At 38.7% G+C, this 17,738-nt stretch overlaps 6 protein-coding genes across 6 annotated transcripts in view; 4 read left to right on the top strand and 2 right to left on the bottom strand.

The window, feature by feature from the left end:
- Positions 1-1,152: 1,152 nt before the first annotated feature.
- On the top strand, positions 1,153-4,460 carry LOC108813578 (uncharacterized). The gene is made up of 12 exons (XM_018586186.2): positions 1,153-1,422; positions 1,746-1,899; positions 1,982-2,077; positions 2,290-2,366; positions 2,611-2,690; positions 2,915-2,975; positions 3,213-3,280; positions 3,353-3,434; positions 3,514-3,597; positions 3,676-3,753; positions 3,901-4,020; positions 4,122-4,460. The coding sequence occupies exons 1-12, from the start codon at positions 1,255-1,257 to the stop codon at positions 4,296-4,298; spliced, it is 1,245 nt and encodes a 414-aa protein (XP_018441688.1). The 5' UTR covers positions 1,153-1,254; the 3' UTR covers positions 4,299-4,460.
- A 32-nt stretch (positions 4,461-4,492) lies between these two features.
- Positions 4,493-6,752, top strand: LOC108813569 (pentatricopeptide repeat-containing protein At1g04840). Its single transcript, XM_057004115.1, has one exon. It carries the CDS (start codon positions 4,493-4,495, stop codon positions 6,491-6,493), a length of 2,001 nt encoding a protein of 666 aa, XP_056860095.1. The 3' UTR covers positions 6,494-6,752.
- Positions 6,753-8,980: 2,228 nt separating this feature from the next.
- LOC130508554 (F-box protein At1g80960-like) lies at positions 8,981-11,003 on the top strand. Its single transcript, XM_057004121.1, has 5 exons — positions 8,981-9,148; positions 9,303-9,512; positions 9,588-10,229; positions 10,299-10,493; positions 10,591-11,003. Exons 1-5 carry the CDS (start codon positions 9,113-9,115, stop codon positions 10,906-10,908), a joined length of 1,401 nt encoding a protein of 466 aa, XP_056860101.1. The 5' UTR covers positions 8,981-9,112; the 3' UTR covers positions 10,909-11,003.
- An 870-nt stretch (positions 11,004-11,873) lies between these two features.
- LOC130508548 (glycine-rich protein 23-like) lies at positions 11,874-12,744 on the top strand. Its single transcript, XM_057004111.1, has one exon. It carries the CDS (start codon positions 11,946-11,948, stop codon positions 12,516-12,518), a length of 573 nt encoding a protein of 190 aa, XP_056860091.1. The 5' UTR covers positions 11,874-11,945; the 3' UTR covers positions 12,519-12,744.
- A 54-nt stretch (positions 12,745-12,798) lies between these two features.
- On the bottom strand, positions 12,799-16,152 carry LOC130508546 (uncharacterized). Its single transcript, XM_057004108.1, has 9 exons — positions 16,041-16,152; positions 14,948-15,763; positions 14,377-14,845; positions 14,183-14,284; positions 13,801-14,001; positions 13,622-13,710; positions 13,448-13,547; positions 13,249-13,347; positions 12,799-13,150 (listed from the first exon to the last, which is right to left on the bottom strand). The coding sequence occupies exons 2-9, from the start codon at positions 15,760-15,762 to the stop codon at positions 13,088-13,090; spliced, it is 1,938 nt and encodes a 645-aa protein (XP_056860088.1). The 5' UTR covers position 15,763; positions 16,041-16,152; the 3' UTR covers positions 12,799-13,087.
- Positions 16,153-17,444: 1,292 nt separating this feature from the next.
- The window catches only part of LOC130495232 (uncharacterized), a 3,724-nt gene continuing 3,430 nt past the window's right edge, over positions 17,445-17,738 (bottom strand). The window contains exon 2 of the mRNA XM_056986638.1: positions 17,445-17,612. Coding sequence (XP_056842618.1) covers positions 17,445-17,612 — 168 coding nt within the window. The remainder of the gene's footprint in view (positions 17,613-17,738) is intronic.

Genomic DNA, 17,738 nt, shown 5'->3' with positions numbered 1-17,738 from the left:
TTTTGGTTAATCTCTTAATATAATTAGATCATATAAAACTGAACCACTCTTAAATCAACGAGTTCCATATCATTCCAGACATAAAGAGAAAAAATATTCGACTCATTTACAACGTAAGCATACAAAGACCGTGTATGCTTATGCTCATTGATCTTCCAAAAACCATATAATTGTGGCATACACCAACATAGGCTCATGTTCGTATCACTAACTTTACTTCCATATATTTACTCTTCACCTACATCATATCACAACATACACAGTTATGCAAGAACATGATTTTTTTTGTTCAAACAACCAAATAATGGTGGCATATGGTCAGTAGATTTTTTAAATATGTTTTTTTATATATTATATTTTACGAGACTATGTGTATAAGTTTTTTTTTTTGAAAAATGGCATAACTATGTATATAAGTTAAAAGATAAAAGGTATGACAAGACAAATTATTATACTAAAAATGAAAGAAGATTAAATACAAACTAATAACAAATACAATACAAATTATAACACTATTAAATTCTCTATATATTTAATAAAATATTATATATATGTCTAATATGTATATATATATATATAAATGTTACACAAAATATATATAATATTATATACACATATTATATATACCATATATTATTAATTGAAATTTGACAAATCAATTTCCGCCATTTAGGGCGGGTCCTAATCTAGTTTTGTCTTTGTTTTAGAGGCTGCATTGATTTTTAAGAAGTTATCTAAAATTTTTGGGTGTCTTTTCAATAAATGTTAAGAGATTATTGGAAAATTGTGTCTTTATAACTGATTGAAAGAAAAAAAATGTGCATGTGATTCGTGAAACAAACATGTTACTAACAAAATCTTTTATAGGTTACAATATGCAATCATGTTTTCGAAAATACATGTATTCTTACGTAGCTTCAAAAGAAAATAATGAATTTCCTACTTGTCGATATAATTAATCTTATAATTTAGTGAGTAATTAGATTTAAATATGTTTGTTTGTTTTAATTAGTTTCAAAAAATATTAAGTTGTATTCGTGCGTACCGAAAGCTTAACCGATGAGATCAATTTTATTTCGACGTCAGAACCGAAAAAAACTGAACCGGCAGTGGAGATGATTAAACCGGCCATAAGTCTTCCTTCCTCTCTCTCTCTCTCCCCAAGCAACGATTAAAAGGAAGGAAAGGCATCGGAGTTTTTTTATCTGAAACCAAGTTCGTTCGTTCGTTCGAGAGATTGATTGATCAGTAGCCATGGCAGGAGTGTCGCTCAAGTGTGGTGATTGCGGTGCGCTGCTGAAGTCAGTGGAGGAGGCTCAGGAGCATGCGGAGATCACCTCTCACTCTAATTTCGCCGAGTCTACTGAGGCGGTGCTCAATCTCGTTTGCACTGCTTGCAGCAAGCCTTGTCGCTCTAAAACCGTAAGGATCTTCGATTCTCATCGCTCCTTTTGCGAATTTGACTCTGTGATCTCTCGATTTGATTAGAGTCTTTACTGGCTTGGAGCTGATGAGTTTTGACTTGGACTTTTGAATTGAAATTGAGTCTATTTTCCGGTGTTTCCCCGCTGATTAGGGCTTAATTAGATCGTAAAGTTGATAACTTTGGTTTCTATTGCTCGTTATTTTCAGATCTTAGTTTGATTGCCTGTGGAGCTTTGGCTTCTGCAATTGTGCACGAGTTTCATGACTAGTGTATATTGATTATGTCTGATATCTTTTCTCCTTCTTATGCGAATGTGAAGGAAAGTGATTTGCATACGAAAAGAACAGGGCATACTGAGTTTGTGGATAAGACAATGGAGACGGTTAAACCCATCAGCTTGGAAGCAGCTCCTAAGGATGCTATGGAGATTGACAACCCTGATGGTTCTAGTGGTAGTGGAGATGCTGCTGAAGGTACTTTGTAAATGTATTCCACTAATTTCTGAGTGTGACTTCATACGTTTTTTCTTATGGTCTAGTTCTTTCCTGCATGCAGAGATGGTTGTTCCAGAGGTTGACAAAAACATACTCGAGGAACTTGAAGGGATGGGTTTCCCTAAAGCTCGTGCTACCCGAGCACTCCACTTCTCTGGTAAAATATCTTGCGTTTTTCAACTATTGGTTGTGGGCTCCTTGTAAAGCTTACTTCACCGTTTTTTAATATCTCCCTAAGAATTATATTAAAGTGTAAAATGGTCATGTGCCTGAAAGCACCAAAATTTAAGGCGATCTCAATAGGTATTATAAGCTTATTGAGTAAGTGTTGTTACGTTCTGTAACATAATTTGGTCTTCATCTCTTCAGGTAATGCCAGTCTCGAGGCTGCAGTTAATTGGGTGGTGGAGCATGAAAATGATCCTGACGTAGATGAATTGCCAAAGGTAGGCGTTTTTGTCTATAGTTTGGTTTTCAGCAAAATGTCTTTTCTCAACTGTTTTTCTTCTTCATAATTGCTCTCCAAATCTTGCTGTTAGTTCTTGTTTCAACGTGAAAATTTTATGTTCTGTTTATATTGCTTTGAACCATTCTTTACCACGTTGTATTAATCATATATGTGTTCTTAAGATTACTACATTGCTTCTCTTTCTGTAAGCGTAATGTCTACGTTGTTGACTGTTTGCGTAGGTACCTGCCAACTCTAAAGTTGGGCCTCCTAAACCTGCTCTTACCCCAGAAGAAGTGAAGATAAAAGCACAAGAACTAAGGTTGTATGAGTTTTCTGTTTTTTTTTCGTCCATGTTCATTTTCTTCTGTAGCGCGCACTAGAGACATCATCACTCTTTTGTCATGCATAACCTTGACTTTTCCTTCTTTCTTCAACTATTCGATTTAGTATTGGTTAATATAAAATGTTTACGATAATCCTGGAAGATGTTTATTGTCGAATCTGTTTATGTTTACCTCATTTTTTTGCTGTTCCACATAATAGGGAACGTGCGCGCAAGAAGAAAGAAGAGGAAGAAAAACGGATGGAGCGTGAAAGAGAGAAGGTATCCTATTGGTCCTTTTCTGTTAGAATTAAATTTTGCTCTTTTCTACTAAGTTCTTTTCCTGCAAATGAGCATGCATATGATTTAAGCTGTACTGTAATTGCTATGCAAGTATCTAAGGTGATCCTCTTGGTAGTGTAATAAGAATATGCATATAGAATGTCTTAGATACTGATTGTTCCATGACTGAAACTGTTTTTGTCATCATCGTTTTAACATGTTAGTATTTTGGTTCAGGAGCGAATTAGGATTGGGAAGGAACTCTTGGAAGCAAAGCGGATTGAAGAAGATAACGAAAGAAAACGGTTTGTTTCTTCTACTTAATAGTCCCAGGCTTGTCAGCTTACTCTTATTTGTGTATTGGTTGTGTATTTCAGTATAATCCTTTTGCGTAAAGCCGAGAAAGAAGAAGAAAGACGGGCTAGGGAAAAGATCCGTCAAAAAGTTGAAGAAGACAAGGTATAGGTTTACATGCCTTTTGCAGTACATATTTGTTCCTCATCACAAACCTTGAAGATTCATAGTTACGTTATAACAGGCTGAAAGAAGGCGAAAACTAGGACTGCCTGCTGAAGATCCTGCAGCTGCAAAACCCTCAGCGCCAGTTGTGGAGGAGAAGAAGGTAAAAACGTTTTCAGAAAGCAAGTTATATTCATCCTCTCCTACTATGTGCTTTGAGAGCCTTTTTTTTTTTTTGCAGAGTTCATTGCCTATTAGACCCGCCACTAAGACTGAACAAATGAGAGAATGCTTGAGGTCGCTTAAGCAAGCCCACAAGGTAAATGCATTCAGTATTTATATCAATCGACACATTAATTTATTGGCCTCGAAACCTGTGTCTTGTAGAAGTGTTTCAATTGAAATTTAGGTGGGAGGATGAAGTAAAACTTTAACTAAAACAGTAATGTTTTGTTGGTTGGTTCAGGAGGATGATGCTAAAGTAAAGAGAGCGTTCCAGACTCTGCTGACTTACATGGGAAATGTCGCTAAGAATCCAGATGAAGAGAAATTCCGGAAAATTAGGCTCACCAACCAAACATTTCAGGTAAACAATCTTCTTCATAAAAATACACATCTAGTTTTGAACGATCTAACATGTAATGATAGTCCAGTTTCTTACAAATCATGGTTCTTGAGATGAAACAGGATAGGGTTGGTTCACTGAGAGGAGGAATAGAGTTCATGGAGCTATGTGGGTTTGAGAAAATGGAAGGAGGAGAGTTCTTGTTCTTACCAAGGGACAAGATAGATTCAGCCATTATCAACTCAGCTGGAACAGAGCTCAATTCAGCCATCAACAACCCTTTCTTCGGAGTTCTTTAAATTGCTGCTGCATTGTCTTCTTCTTTTCTTTCTCTTTTGTACTTAATTATGTTTAAGATACCAAAACCAAATGCCTTGAGAAATCAAAAAAATACTCCGGTTTGAAACGGTTTTTAATCCGGTTTAGACATTTTGCCTATATATAATATATATTATGCGAGATCTGGTCTGAATGTTGTTTCTCTGAGGGAACAATGAGTTCACTTTATGTTCTGTTTAAACCGAAGCATACTCCCGCCAAGATATCTTTTCCGACCAATCTTCGATCCTCACCGGACGAGTTTCACTTCATATCTCTGATTCACTCCTGCAAAGACACCGCAACTCTCCGCAGCGTCTACGCTCAGATCCTCCGTCGCAGCGTTCTCACTAGCCGCGTCGTTTCACAGCTGGTCTCTTGCTCTTCTCTTCTCAAGTCCCCTGATTACAGCCTCTCCATATTCAGATACTCGAAAGAGAAGACTCTGTTCGTTTTCAATGCTTTGATTCGTGGTTTGACGGAGAACGCACGTTTCGAGTGTTCACTTCGTCATTTCATTCTCATGCTAAGGCTTGGTGTGAGACCCGATCGGTTGACTTTCCCGTTTGTGCTCAAGTCGAATTCGAAATTAGGGTTTAGATGGTTGGGTAAGGCTCTTCACGCCGCGGCGGTGAAGGATTGCTTGGATTGTGATTCGTTTGTCAGAGTATCTTTGGTTGATATGTACGCTAAGACCAAAGGGTTAAAGTATGCGTTCCAAGTGTTCGAAGAAAGTCCTGAGAGACTAAAAAAGGAGAGTGTTTTGCTGAGGAATGTTTTGATTAATGGGTATTGTGGAGCCAAGGATATGCAGATGGCTGCAGCTCTTTTTGGGTCCATGCCGGAGAGAAATTCAGGATCTTGGAGTACTTTGATAAAGGGCTATGTCGATAGCGGAGAGTTGGACAGAGCAAAGCAGTGTTTTGAGTTGATTCCTGAGAAGAATGTGGTTTCTTGGACGACGTTAGTTAATGGGTTTTCTCAATATGGAGACTACGAAACTGCTATTTCGATTTATTTTGATATGGTGGAGAAGGGCATGAAGCCTAATGAGTACACAGTTGCTGCTGTGCTCTCTGCGTGTTCGAAATCTGGTGCTCTTGAATCAGGGATACGAGTTCATGGCTATGTTTTGGACAATGGGTTTAAATTGGATAGAGCTATAGGGACAGCTCTGGTAGATATGTATGCAAAATGTGGGGAAGTTGACTGTGCGGCTAATGTGTTCAGTAATATGGGGGTTAAGGATATTCTTTCGTGGACGACTATGATACAAGGTTGGGCGATTCATGGACGGTTTCAACAGGCTATCCTTTGTTTCAGACAAATGATGTATTCAGGGGAGAAGCCAGACGAGGTTGTGTTTCTTGCGGTTCTAACTGCATGTTTGAACTCAGGAGAAGTAGACTTGGGAATTAATTTCTTCGACAGCATGAGGCTTGACTATGCGATTGAGCCCACGCTGAAGCATTATGTGGTAGTCGTTGATCTGTTAGGTAGAGCAGGGAAGTTGAACGAAGCACATGAGCTCATAGAAAGTATGCCGATAAAGCCTGATCTCACAACATGGGGTGCACTCTATCGCGCTTGCAAGGCGCACAACAGTAACAGAAAGGGAGAGATGGTCTCGCAAAATATTTTGGAGATTGATCCTGAGCTTCGGGGTAGTTATATTTTCTTAGACAAAAGGTATGCAGCAGCCAAAGGGAAGCTTCAAGATGTGGAGAAAAGAAGGTTACCGTTGCAGAAGATAGTCAAAGAGAGATGGAAGGGATGGAGTTACATCGAACTAGACGGTCAACTGAACAAATTTCTAGCTGGTGATGATTCTCATAAGCACGTACAAGAGCTACGTTTGAAGCTTGAGGAGATCATGTCGCTTGCTGTTGAGAGAGGATACATTCCGGGAGCTGATTGGTCGATTCATGACATTGAAGAAGAAGAGAAGGAGAATGTTACGGGAATCCATAGTGAAAAACTGGCTCTTGCGCTTGGGATTCTTAGAACTGCTCCTGGAACTGTGATAAGGATCGTTAAGAACCTTAGAATCTGCGGAGACTGTCATTCTTTGATGAAGTATGTTAGTAAGATCAGCCAAAGAGAAATTCTACTGAGAGATGCAAGGCAGTTTCATCATTTCAAAGACGGAAGTTGTTCATGTGGTGATTATTGGTGATATAGACAATAGTTGATCAGTAAGGTGCGCTGAGGTTTGTGCTAGAGAATGAGTCAAAACGACATGAAACTGCTGGTCATTCATAACGCTTTATATTACAAATCTTGTCCTGCTCTTGTATTTGTAACACAGGTTACGCGAAGTCTGACAAAAACCCCTCCAACATGCTTGGATACTAATGTTTTTGAGATGGAAAATCCCAATATTAATACATGTAGTTATCAAATGTTTTAAGAGATAACGAAACTTCATTTCTTCTCTTTCCCTAAGCGTAATGTCTATGTGTGTTGACTGTTTGCCTATGTGCCTGCCAAGTGCCAACTCTAATGTTGGGCCTCCTAAACCTACTTTTACGCCGGAAGAAGTGATGATAAAGGCACAAGAACTAAGGTTCTGTTGAGTTTTAGTTTTCTGTTTTTCTGTCCGTGTTTACTTTTTTCTTTAGAGCAGGCATAACCTTGACTTTCCTTCTTCAACGAGTAACATGGCACTGTTTAGGATGATCCTGGAAGATGTTTATTGTTGAATCGGAATATGTTTCCCTCAACCATGGTTATTCGGTTCATTGTCTGCAAATGAGCTCTACTGGCTGTAATTGCTGTGCAAGTATGTAAGGCAAACCTCTTGATAGTATAATAAGAATGCATATAGAATGTGTTAGATATGATTGTACTTACTGATATGCATATTCTTACAATATATATCAAATCCATCACAGCAAGTAATCTACTTTTGGTAAAAGAGGAGAAAGGTTCAGGGACATAATCAACACATTAATTTGTAATCATCTGAACATATATTAAACTGGCAAATTGAATGCGTTTTATTAAAAAAAAAAAGAAGATAATGAAATGTACAAGAAACAGCACGCAAAAGCAAAGATTTTTCTTTCTTCCACCAGAGATAGACGGCGGAGACTTTTTTACCGCAACTCCAACGCCGTCAGAAGATTATCTAGTGTTGCCTCCTTCGCTTCAGTTTTTTATGGGCAGAACGCAGCGAGAGACACGTTCAAATTGAGTATGCCCATAAGCCTTGATGTAATATTGTCGTGGTACTCTCTGTTTAACTGTGAAAAATTCTGCGGAAAAAAGAAATTTTGAGTGAAGAATCATATAAAAAATCAGGATCATTGTAGAGAAAAGATGTTACCTTTAATAGTCTGCAGGCGGCAAAGAGTAAAAATCATCGTAGATGAAATACGTTACCATTACTATTCTGCAGGCGGCACAAAGTAGCTCTTCCTCTTTAAAACCAGTTTGTCTTCAAAAAAAACTTTCAAAATAACCCATTTTTCTTTCTTTAGTTTCTCCTCTTCGAAAACTATTAAAATAACTTCAATTGGAATAGCTGATACAATTAAAATAATTTCTCTATCCACCTTTTGTTGATGATCGACAAATTAAAAAAGAAACAGTTTTGTCGAGGATGAATAAGGATGTCAATCAGACTGCCATGGCACAATCTAACTCAAAATCCACAAAATTTATTGCAATTTAAACTTAGATCGGTTGGATCCGCAAAAATTTTGGGCATATGTTTTAAAACTCATCCGATATTAAAAGGGTTATACGGATTTTTAGGTTATTTGGACTTCTTATAAAAAGATAAATTAAAATTGAATATATTAAATCTAAAAACAAAATTAAATTAACTCCAAATTTAAAGAATCATCCATATATGTTTATATTTTTACCTAGTAAACCAAATAAACAGTAATAAGAAAATAAAAATAAATAAAATCATTTTAACTCTAAGCAATATAAACTATATTGATCAAGATCAAGATGTTTTTTTTGAACTAATGAGATCAAGATGTTCCTTGGTGACCTACACATCATCTTGACAAGCTACATATAAATTAAAAAATATATTTTTGACATATATATTAATATAAAATAAAATTTAATAAATATTAGTATGTAATCAGAATTGCAAGTTCTGATAATTGTCGAATCGTCTATATAAACTTTCTCATAATTATAATATTATAATAAATCAGCATTAAAAAAAAAATCGCAAGTTCTAAATCATTGTAACCAACGATTTTTTTTTAACCAAGGTAGGAAACAATTTCTATATTTGTTCAAGACATAAATATAGACAAATAATTAAATAAATTTAAAATAAGTTTTGGGTTTTTAGATTGGTTTTATCTCAAACAGACCTACGTCGAAAACAATTAAAACTCACATTGGGTAATTCTGAATAACCTTACCTTTTAAAACTTTTTTGATCAATTTTTCTAATTGACATTCGTACTGCAGCGCTTCTAATTGACATTTTTAACTTTTAAGTGCGATGAGAAAATTAAAAACGAACCTTCCTTTTATAAGATGGCCCGCTTACAATTGAGACAGAGACACAGGACCGTAAAAACTGAAGCCCAAAGATATAAACATCTAACCATCAGGGCCCATAGTACCAAATATAAATGTGACGTGTCAATCTTCTCGTAGGTTACGTATACATATATCATTTACAAAACTGAGATGTCGCAAGATAATCTTTTTGACATCCTTCGATTCTTCTATATCCTCAGAATCTTGAAGGTTTTTCATTTTTGAATCAGGTAACTACCGAAACTTAAGAGTTAATGTTCACAGCAATAGAGCCTATATGGATAGATCATCGTCGTCATCATCATCGGACCAGGTATATTTAATTGGATCAGCAGACGGGAGGTGGCTTCTTCTTATTGATTTTTAATTGCATAACGAAAATGAAAATGCAAACATTAGTACTGCATGCCATACATTAGTAACACTCTCATAACCAATTTGTTTGTCTAATGTCATAATCTGATCAGGATTGGATCAGCAAACTCCCGAATGATGTATTGCTAATGATATTATCGGGACTTTGTACTAAAGAAGCCATAAGGACGAGTGTTTTGTCGAAACGATGGGAACATGTGTGGAAACACGTGTCTCATCTTGAATTCGACAAGCCAAAGATTCTTAGTTCCACAGAGTTGTGTGATGATGAGCCCAATCCAGATGATACATTGATTACTAAGGTAGGTTTGTTTTTAGGTTCCTTTTTATCATTTGCCATGCTCTCTCACTAACTCTTTGGTGGTTTCTCCTCAAAGATTATAATCAAACATCTTGGGCAATTAGAGAGCTGTGTACTCAATTATTCCTCATCCCAAGGTCGAACTGGAATCCTCGGTATTTGGATTCAAATATTCACTAGCGTGAAACACACCAGAGTTCTCACACTGAACCGTCATTATGATGATTGTGGAAAACTCTTCGAGTTTCCCGCAGACTCATTCTCCCATCCGAGCCTCGCGTCACTCTCGCTGAGTACATACACTTTCACAAGCTCACATCCCTTTAGAAACTGCTCCAATCTTAGGACCCTCAAACTTGTATCGATCGACGCCACCAACGTTGAAGTCTTTAATACGCTACTCTTATCTTGCCCTTCTCTCGAGGTGCTTGTATTAAAAATCAGGTGCTTCTACAACACTGGGGTTGATCCTTTTTACCCTGGGAGTCCTGGTCCTTTGAAGATTGAGAACAACAAATTGAAGCTCGTGCATGTGTTGCTTAAGCGTAACATTGGTGGCCTTGAAGTGTCATCAGCTAGTCTAGAGATCCTCGTCGTTGAAGAGACATGTTTTGGGAAGGAGGGCTTTTTCCTTTCGTCCCCCAAACTCCAGTTTACTAAGAACTTTTGGGTTCCAGGCCGGAGGTTCGCACCTCACATCAGCTACAACATATCCGAGGTAATAAATGAACTTTTTGAATGTATTATATATAGAAAAATGAATTTATTCAAAGCTATTTTTGATCAGGAGGAAAAAAGCATTGTGCATGAAGAATTTATGAACAACATGATATCCGGTGAGCTTTGTGAATTGATTGGAGATGTGCATAAATCAATGTCGGTGAATATAGATTTAATGAGTCGGACAGAAGTTGAGAGGTTACGACAAGTCTTACGTCTATGGATTTGTGAAATGTTGGTACTCGAGATCATATTAAGGTATGTGTTTTTGTATGCTTTGATTTCAAAGTTAAACGTCTTAATTTTGCTTTTTTAACAAGCTATGATTCACGAAACGTTGCTTGGTTATGTTGTGCTAGGATAACAACAAGAATGGTCCCAACGAGTCTTGGGAGAAGGAGAAGAAGTTGTGGGAAGAGGATAATGACAACAATAATGTTGTTGCGTTCCCCGATGCTAAATTCCGCGTGAAAGCTCTGTGGATGCCTAACTTCAGCGGTTCTGAGGAAGAGTTTGCCTTTGCGTCCTGTTTGATCAAGCATGGGACGGTGGTAGATAAGGTGATGATAAAGACGTCGGTGTTTACCGCAAGTAAGAAGTTGGAGGTAGAAGCTGCAGTGGATAAGCTAAGAGCGCTTCAAACAGAAGAAGACCAACTAAAGATCAAATGTTACTGATGAAATTTAATTTGTTTCAAATCTAAAACAAGATTCCTGTGCAAGTTTTAGACTCTCACAATCTTCAGGATATCATTAACTTTTAAATGAAGCAATACATCCAAGACTGTTTCTTCTGCATTTTTGAACTGTTGAGTGGATTTAGAAATTACTTCAACATCAGCCATCTCTTTGTATGTAGCTAAATAAGCTTCGTTCCAAAATGTTAGTCTATGTCTTTTCTTTTGATTAAATCACTTTAGTGTACATATACAATAGCTCTCTATATACAAAGCTCTGTTTGTTTACCACAAGACCCATTTGCTTTCGGTCTTTAATTCGCAAATATGTTTCTTTGTTACGGTCTTCTTCTGTCTGGAGATTGATTTTCCATTCTTAAAAATAAAAGAGTTTACTGCCACTAACACCATGTGAAAATTCGTAAATTTGAAAATAAGTTCACGAGACATACTAACATATCAAACCAAATCGGTACGTTTTTCTCAACTATTAATTTTCTAAATAACCGGTATTTGATTTGGTTCTTAAACCACTGAAAATATGATGAACACAATTCAATGAACAGCTTGTGTATAATAATTTGTGTCATAGGTTCCCAACTCTTCAACTATATTTACATCATTTTGTTCTCTTTCGGTTGGATGAGATCAATAGGGCAGTTGGGTAGGCAATGTATACATAAATAACTTGTCCAAAAAGGTAAAAAGAAAAAAACTTGTCCAGTGACAGATGAAATACCATTTATTTGTTGTCACACAAAAGCTTTAATTTTACAGGTTGAACCGGCATGATTCTGGTTTACTCTTTAGCGGTTTCTTGACATTGCCTTGTGATAACAAAAGTAAAAACTAATTGATCCGGTTTATTTAGGCTACGTACATTATGCACAGTTGATAATAAGTGCTATCACGTTCTCCCTCTAAAGCCTCTCTATTTTCTATATATACTACCTTTGCGACATGCAATCTCCTAAACACACACATTCTCTATTTCAATAGTTATCTAACTATAAACAATTCAAGTAGTTTCCGACAATTATGGGTTTAATCTCTGGTAAAGCGTGTCTGTTTGTTTTGGTACTTGCTTTGGTCACAGATTTTACTGTGGGGAAAGCAGAGTTTGGTGATGAAAAGCCCTTGTTTCCCCACCCTCGTCCACTCCTCCACAAAGGTGGCATCCATAAGAAGGGCTTTAAGAAAGATTTCGGCGGTTTTGGCGGTGGTGGTATAAGTGGTGGAGGCGGCTTTGGAGCAGGAGGTGGAAGCGGTTGGATTGGAGGCGGAATTGGTGGCTTTAGTGGACAAATCGGCGGTGGTTTTGGTAAGGGTGGCGCAGCTGGAGCGGGAGGAGGAGGATTTGGCGGCGGTGGAGGATTTGGTGTTGGTAACGGTGGAGGAGCTGGAGCTGGAGTTGGTGGTGGTACCGGTGGAGGGGCTGGAGCTGGAGGAGGAGTTGGTGGTGCTACCGGTGGAGGAACTGGAGCTGGAGTTGGCGATACAGGTGTTGGTGGTGGTGATGGTGTGGGAGCTGGCAGTGGTGCTGGTGCCTTGGGAGGAGCCAGCGGTGGAACTGGTGGAGGAGTAGGCGGAGGCGCCGGTGGAGGTCACTAAGGCTTTGTCATGTGCACTGACGAGGATCTATAAATCCCATGCAAATATATATATATATATATATATGTTTTTATTTTCATCTATGAATAACTAATTTAGTAAGTTAAATATGATATGATGAAGGATATGTACGTCGTTTCTCTTTAATTTTCCTTTTTCAAATGATTGTACCTTGCTAATTATAGTAAACAAGGTGAATAATAACATGCGTTCACAGGTTTGAAGTGTTTTTGATTTTAAGTTGAATAATGAAGATTGGGAAGAAGAAAGAGCCGTAGTATAAGTTTAAACAAAGATTAATCTTTAATTAATAGTATGATAATCAACAACTTAATCTACAGAACAGCTCTCAGCTAAAGGAGTATTAAACACAGTAAACCAATTCACTTTATCGGGTGTAAAACCCCTGTTTCATGAGTGTTTCAAACTCGAGACGGAGACGATCAATGTTTGGTTTTATCAGCAACATGATTCCAGAGAGAGAGGATGATCCCTAGAATCAAATCACCCGCTCGAACAAGTACATTGGTAATTTTCTAAACAACATCCGGTGTGCCTGCAAAACTTGTTCAAGTGACGGAGGATTTACAAACCGGGCATGCTTTACTCCGTCCTAGCCATGGATCAATGCACTGCATAACAACAACACATAGACACTATCGTATTAAAACAATGGTTGATTCTTTACATTTGTGGGTTTTTGATTTTGAATCAGTAGAGAGATCCTCACATCTTTATGGAATTTGTGAAAACAAGGAAGATGACGGATAGTGTCTCCAATCGTCGGCGTCTCCAGACAGATAACACAGGTCTCTTGAAAATTATCGGTCTGCAAAACACACACACACAACACCAAAAAAGAGAGAAAGGTTTAATAACAATATGTCGATGTGAACAGAATGGATTTTACAAGTGAACGTTGGCTTAACCTGAACTGTGGACTCTGGCAAGTTGTTAATGCGACTAGTAGAAGCACCCCCATGCTGATGGTTGTTGTCATCAAGAGCTAGCAGCAACTCGTAATCATCCCTGCATCGAAAATATGTTAAAGTTCCAATTATTGAAGAACATATGTTAAAATGACAGAGAAACAGATAACATACTCAGTAAAGTCACGATCCATATGAAGAAGATTACTATTATTGAAGCTGTGTCCAAAGACATTCTCCAGATTCTCCAGAAAATCTATTCTCTGTTACATTTTTAAAGAGAAAAAAAAAAAAGAAGTTAGCTTCACGCGACATATATGGGACTTAAAACAGAGTTCATAACCAGTGAATACCGAATCTAAGCCCATGCCACTTGGAAAATTGAAATTCATAGCTCCCTGTAGCGCTGCACGGCCTAATTGCCGAGATCTAACCCGTGGTGGTGGTGCTCTATAAGTAGCACGACGAGTATGAGGATGATTCATTCGCCTCCTAGAAGAATGCTGTTGCGGTCGTTCTTCCACGCGACTACTCCCACCTGGATCTGCCGCAACCTGTAAATTATAATTTATTATTAGTATCAGCAAACGGTTTCTAGATGATCCTAAACCCATATTCATTTCAAATGCAAGTTGAAGAAAGAATAAATCCATGTTTAACAATGATAAGTCTCGCATCTGAGACACCAGGTGAAAAAAGCATTAATACAGGACCGTTTAGAGTTTTGCGACTTACGGTATTAGTAGAGCTTCTGGTGCTACGAGTAGAAGCGCGACTAGAAGAAGCACGGAGAGAGTTCTCTTCTTGTTCCATCAACCTGGCTATGGTTTCGTCCATCTGTTACAACGTACGAAGGTCAAATAAGACTATTATAAAACCTTTATAAAAGGATTGAAGACATATAAAGGATATCCAGAATAAAAAAGTACCTGCTCGGTTCTCAATGTGGATTCTGCGTACATCTGTTCTTGCAGTTCACGAGCCATCAGCGCATCTGCTTCTATCTGTCTTGCTTTCACATCATCAGATTCATCGTTTTCAACACGTCTAGGAGCCCGGGAGAACCTTGCCTCAGGAGATGAATCTTCGATTTCCAACACTTGTCTGCCTTGTCTTTGATAGTTATGTGTCCTCGAGCTGCTAGATGGTTCGTCAGAAGTTCCAATAACAGAAACCTCTGGCTCAAACCTCGAAGGAGTAAGTCCATTTTTCCGCCGCCGTTGTGGTCTACCTTCTCTGTCAACTGCACCACTTTCCAGCACATCAAGTCCTGAAACGAAACTACTAGCACCACGAGTGTCACTCTCATCCCTCCTCCTATCCCTTTCATGGTTGATATTTAAACTCCGGCTGCGCGTACTAACCCATCCCTCCAAGGCAGCATCTCTACTAGCCACCCTAATAACATAGATACACAACATTAGCAGCAGAAGAAATAAACTTATCTGCTTTGGATCCACTCAAAGCATCTAATGAAAGATAACGTTTTAGGAACATTACCTGCTTGGGGGAATCTCTGGTCTTTTTCCTCTAGCTCTTCCGCGAACATGATTATTATCAGAAACAATCTCCCTAATGTCAATGGAAGATGCAGCAGCTTCAAGAGCTAGTTCCTGTTCAACACTAACTGTATCCGTGGAGTTATTGGTGACATCAACAACACCTTGTCTAGCTCTAGCTGCTATTCCATGTGGAGATATGCAGCCGTTTCTAACCAGTCTTCTAGTGCTTCTAACGGGTTTCCTCTCACTGGAAAGGTTAATCGTTTCTCTATTGGAAACAGAGCCACAGTCCACTACTATTCCTTTACCCTTATTAGGAGAAGAATAACCATCATTCCTTGTGCGTGATTCTCTTACATCTTCATTAGTAAACAGAGCATGTCCGTTACGCTGATCTCTCTCAACCCGAGCAGGGGGAGGAGGATCAACGCAGATGGATTTCCCTTTATCCTTCTCAACCGACGTTCTCCTGAACAGCGCGTTGCTTCCGGAAGCACGAGAGCGATGATGTCCGTTCTCAGTTTGCGTATCGGAAGCTGCTTCAACAACGGCTCTCCTAAACAGAGCGTTGCTTCCAGAAGGATGACGAGAGCGATGATGTTGTCCGTTGTTGTTCTCGGGAGCTTCGGAGGCTGGTGGTCTGGTGGCTCTGCCGTTGTTGGGGTAATGACGAGAGCGATGTCCGTTGTTCTCGTGAGCTTCTGGAGAACGATGTCTTTTGTTAGCCTCTCTGCTTACGGAAGCACGACGCACTACAGGTCTGTCTGGTGTGTCAGGTATGCTGATCACCATGTCAATGTCACTGTTCTCCATCCTGAAAAACAGTTAAAATTGAAGCAATGCTCGAGAGTATAAGATCACATAATCAACAACAAAGGATAACTGTTTTCAAGCGAATTAGAGTTTAAAAAGAACAATTTCACATGGATTCAAGATTGTTATGATCGAAACTGGCGAATTTAGATTGATGGAAACAGCAAACTTCGAAGAGAATTTCGGATACACTGAAACGAAATCCCTCTTCATCTCCAGAAACAATTGTCATATGAGCAAACACAGAAAGAGAGAGAGAGAGAGAGAGAGGAGATTACCCGATTGAATACGATTCAGAAGAGCGAGAGGAAACCCTAATTTTCCGATGCCAAGCAAAAGGAAGATTAATCTATCCACTGCAACATTCGACCTCACATAATTCCGGGTCGGGTGTCGGGTTATGGATCTCAGATTAACGATGTTGGGCTGAGACAATTTAAATGGGCCAGGGAGAATGATACTAGCAGTGGCCGAGATGAGAGCACTAGACCCATTTATAGGCCCACAATTTATTCAAAACCCATTTATAGGCCCACAATTTATTCAAAACTAATTATATTAAGGAATGAAGTTATACATGAGAGACCACATTTAAAGTTTTTTCTCATACTTACCTTTAATTTTACGTTTAAACTCATAACACGTTTCCCTTTTAACGATAGATAAATTTTTCTTAGTCAATCCTTTTTCCTAATTAATCGGCTATATTTTCCACAAGAATTGTAAATTATTCATCACATAACTTTGACAAGTACTATATGACAATGTATGTACTTCTTTGAGATAGTTTAATGGCAAAACTAAGGAAAATAAACATAGTACAATAATCATTTTATTGGGATAATCAACTCACCAATTGCCTCAAAAACAATTATTTTTGGCGGTTTCTTGATGAATTATTCGAGGAAATATCCACTATATGTGGTATCAAGCATATTAAAAATAATAATAATTCACCAAACTTATTAATTACAAATTGTTTCGTTTCGCTTTCAGTAATTTTAGTTGTTTTGTAATTAATTTTGTTTGTCCTAAAATCCGATTTTAACGGTTACCATATCTAAACAGTCTTCCCAGATTCCGTGTAAGCTTCCCGACCGGACTTTGAACCTTCCCACATTGGAGACAGCCCAAACGGTTCCTCTGCCTCCTCCTCTCTCTCTAATTTATATTCTTTTCTTCTTTACCTTAGATCTCTTCTTTCCACGAAGCTATCTTCTCGGGTAGGTTTTTATTTCCCGATCTGGGTCGGATCTGATTCCTCCGGAAGCAACGAATCTCTTCGAGAGGGAAAAGTCGAGAATCATCTTCTCCCTTCTACTTATAAGTTTAGCTCTCTCATTAGCTTCAATCGTCTTTGATCTCTGGTTGTGTGATTGAAAAAAGTTCTCGACTTTAAGACAGGGTTTATAGATGTTATCTTAAAAGAATTGAGTCTTTTAGTTCAGACATGGCGAGCATGATTGATATTTACCAATTATGGTCCACAGCCCCGTCCACCGAGCTGTCGTCACTAGAGACTACGCCGCGCTCAAGAAAACTACTCTCCTCTCTCCCCAAGATGCGCGACCCTTCAGAGGTCAGAAACGAAGCAGCTTCAGTAGCCGAAGAGACGAAAGCCGACTCCATCGCGTCCGTTATCGACAGACGCGATTGTAATTAACCGAGACACTGCTCTCCACTTAGCCAGTAAAGCTCGGAGACGAGACCTCCGCGGAGATGCTGATGGCACGGGAGCTGACTGGAGCCTTCAGACGAGCAAGGGTGGGAGCGCGTTGCAGGAAGCTATCTGCGGTAGAGAGGAGAGGATCGCGATGATTATCGTTAGGCATATCAGCCTCTTGCGTGGGCTAAAATGGTGCAGGAGGTTGCCTAGGCTTGTGGCTACTATGCATAGGATGAAGACTTTACATGGAGATCACTTTCCATTTCGAGAGCTCGGTGATTCCTTTTATATCAAGAGTGCGCCGTCCGAT

The sequence above is a fragment of the Raphanus sativus genome, chromosome 1 (genome assembly GCF_000801105.2).
Source record: "Raphanus sativus cultivar WK10039 chromosome 1, ASM80110v3, whole genome shotgun sequence".
Classification (NCBI taxonomy): domain Eukaryota; kingdom Viridiplantae; phylum Streptophyta; class Magnoliopsida; order Brassicales; family Brassicaceae; genus Raphanus; species Raphanus sativus.
The sequence above is the reverse complement of the archived record's forward strand: the minus strand, read 5'-3'. Positions and strand labels throughout refer to the sequence as shown.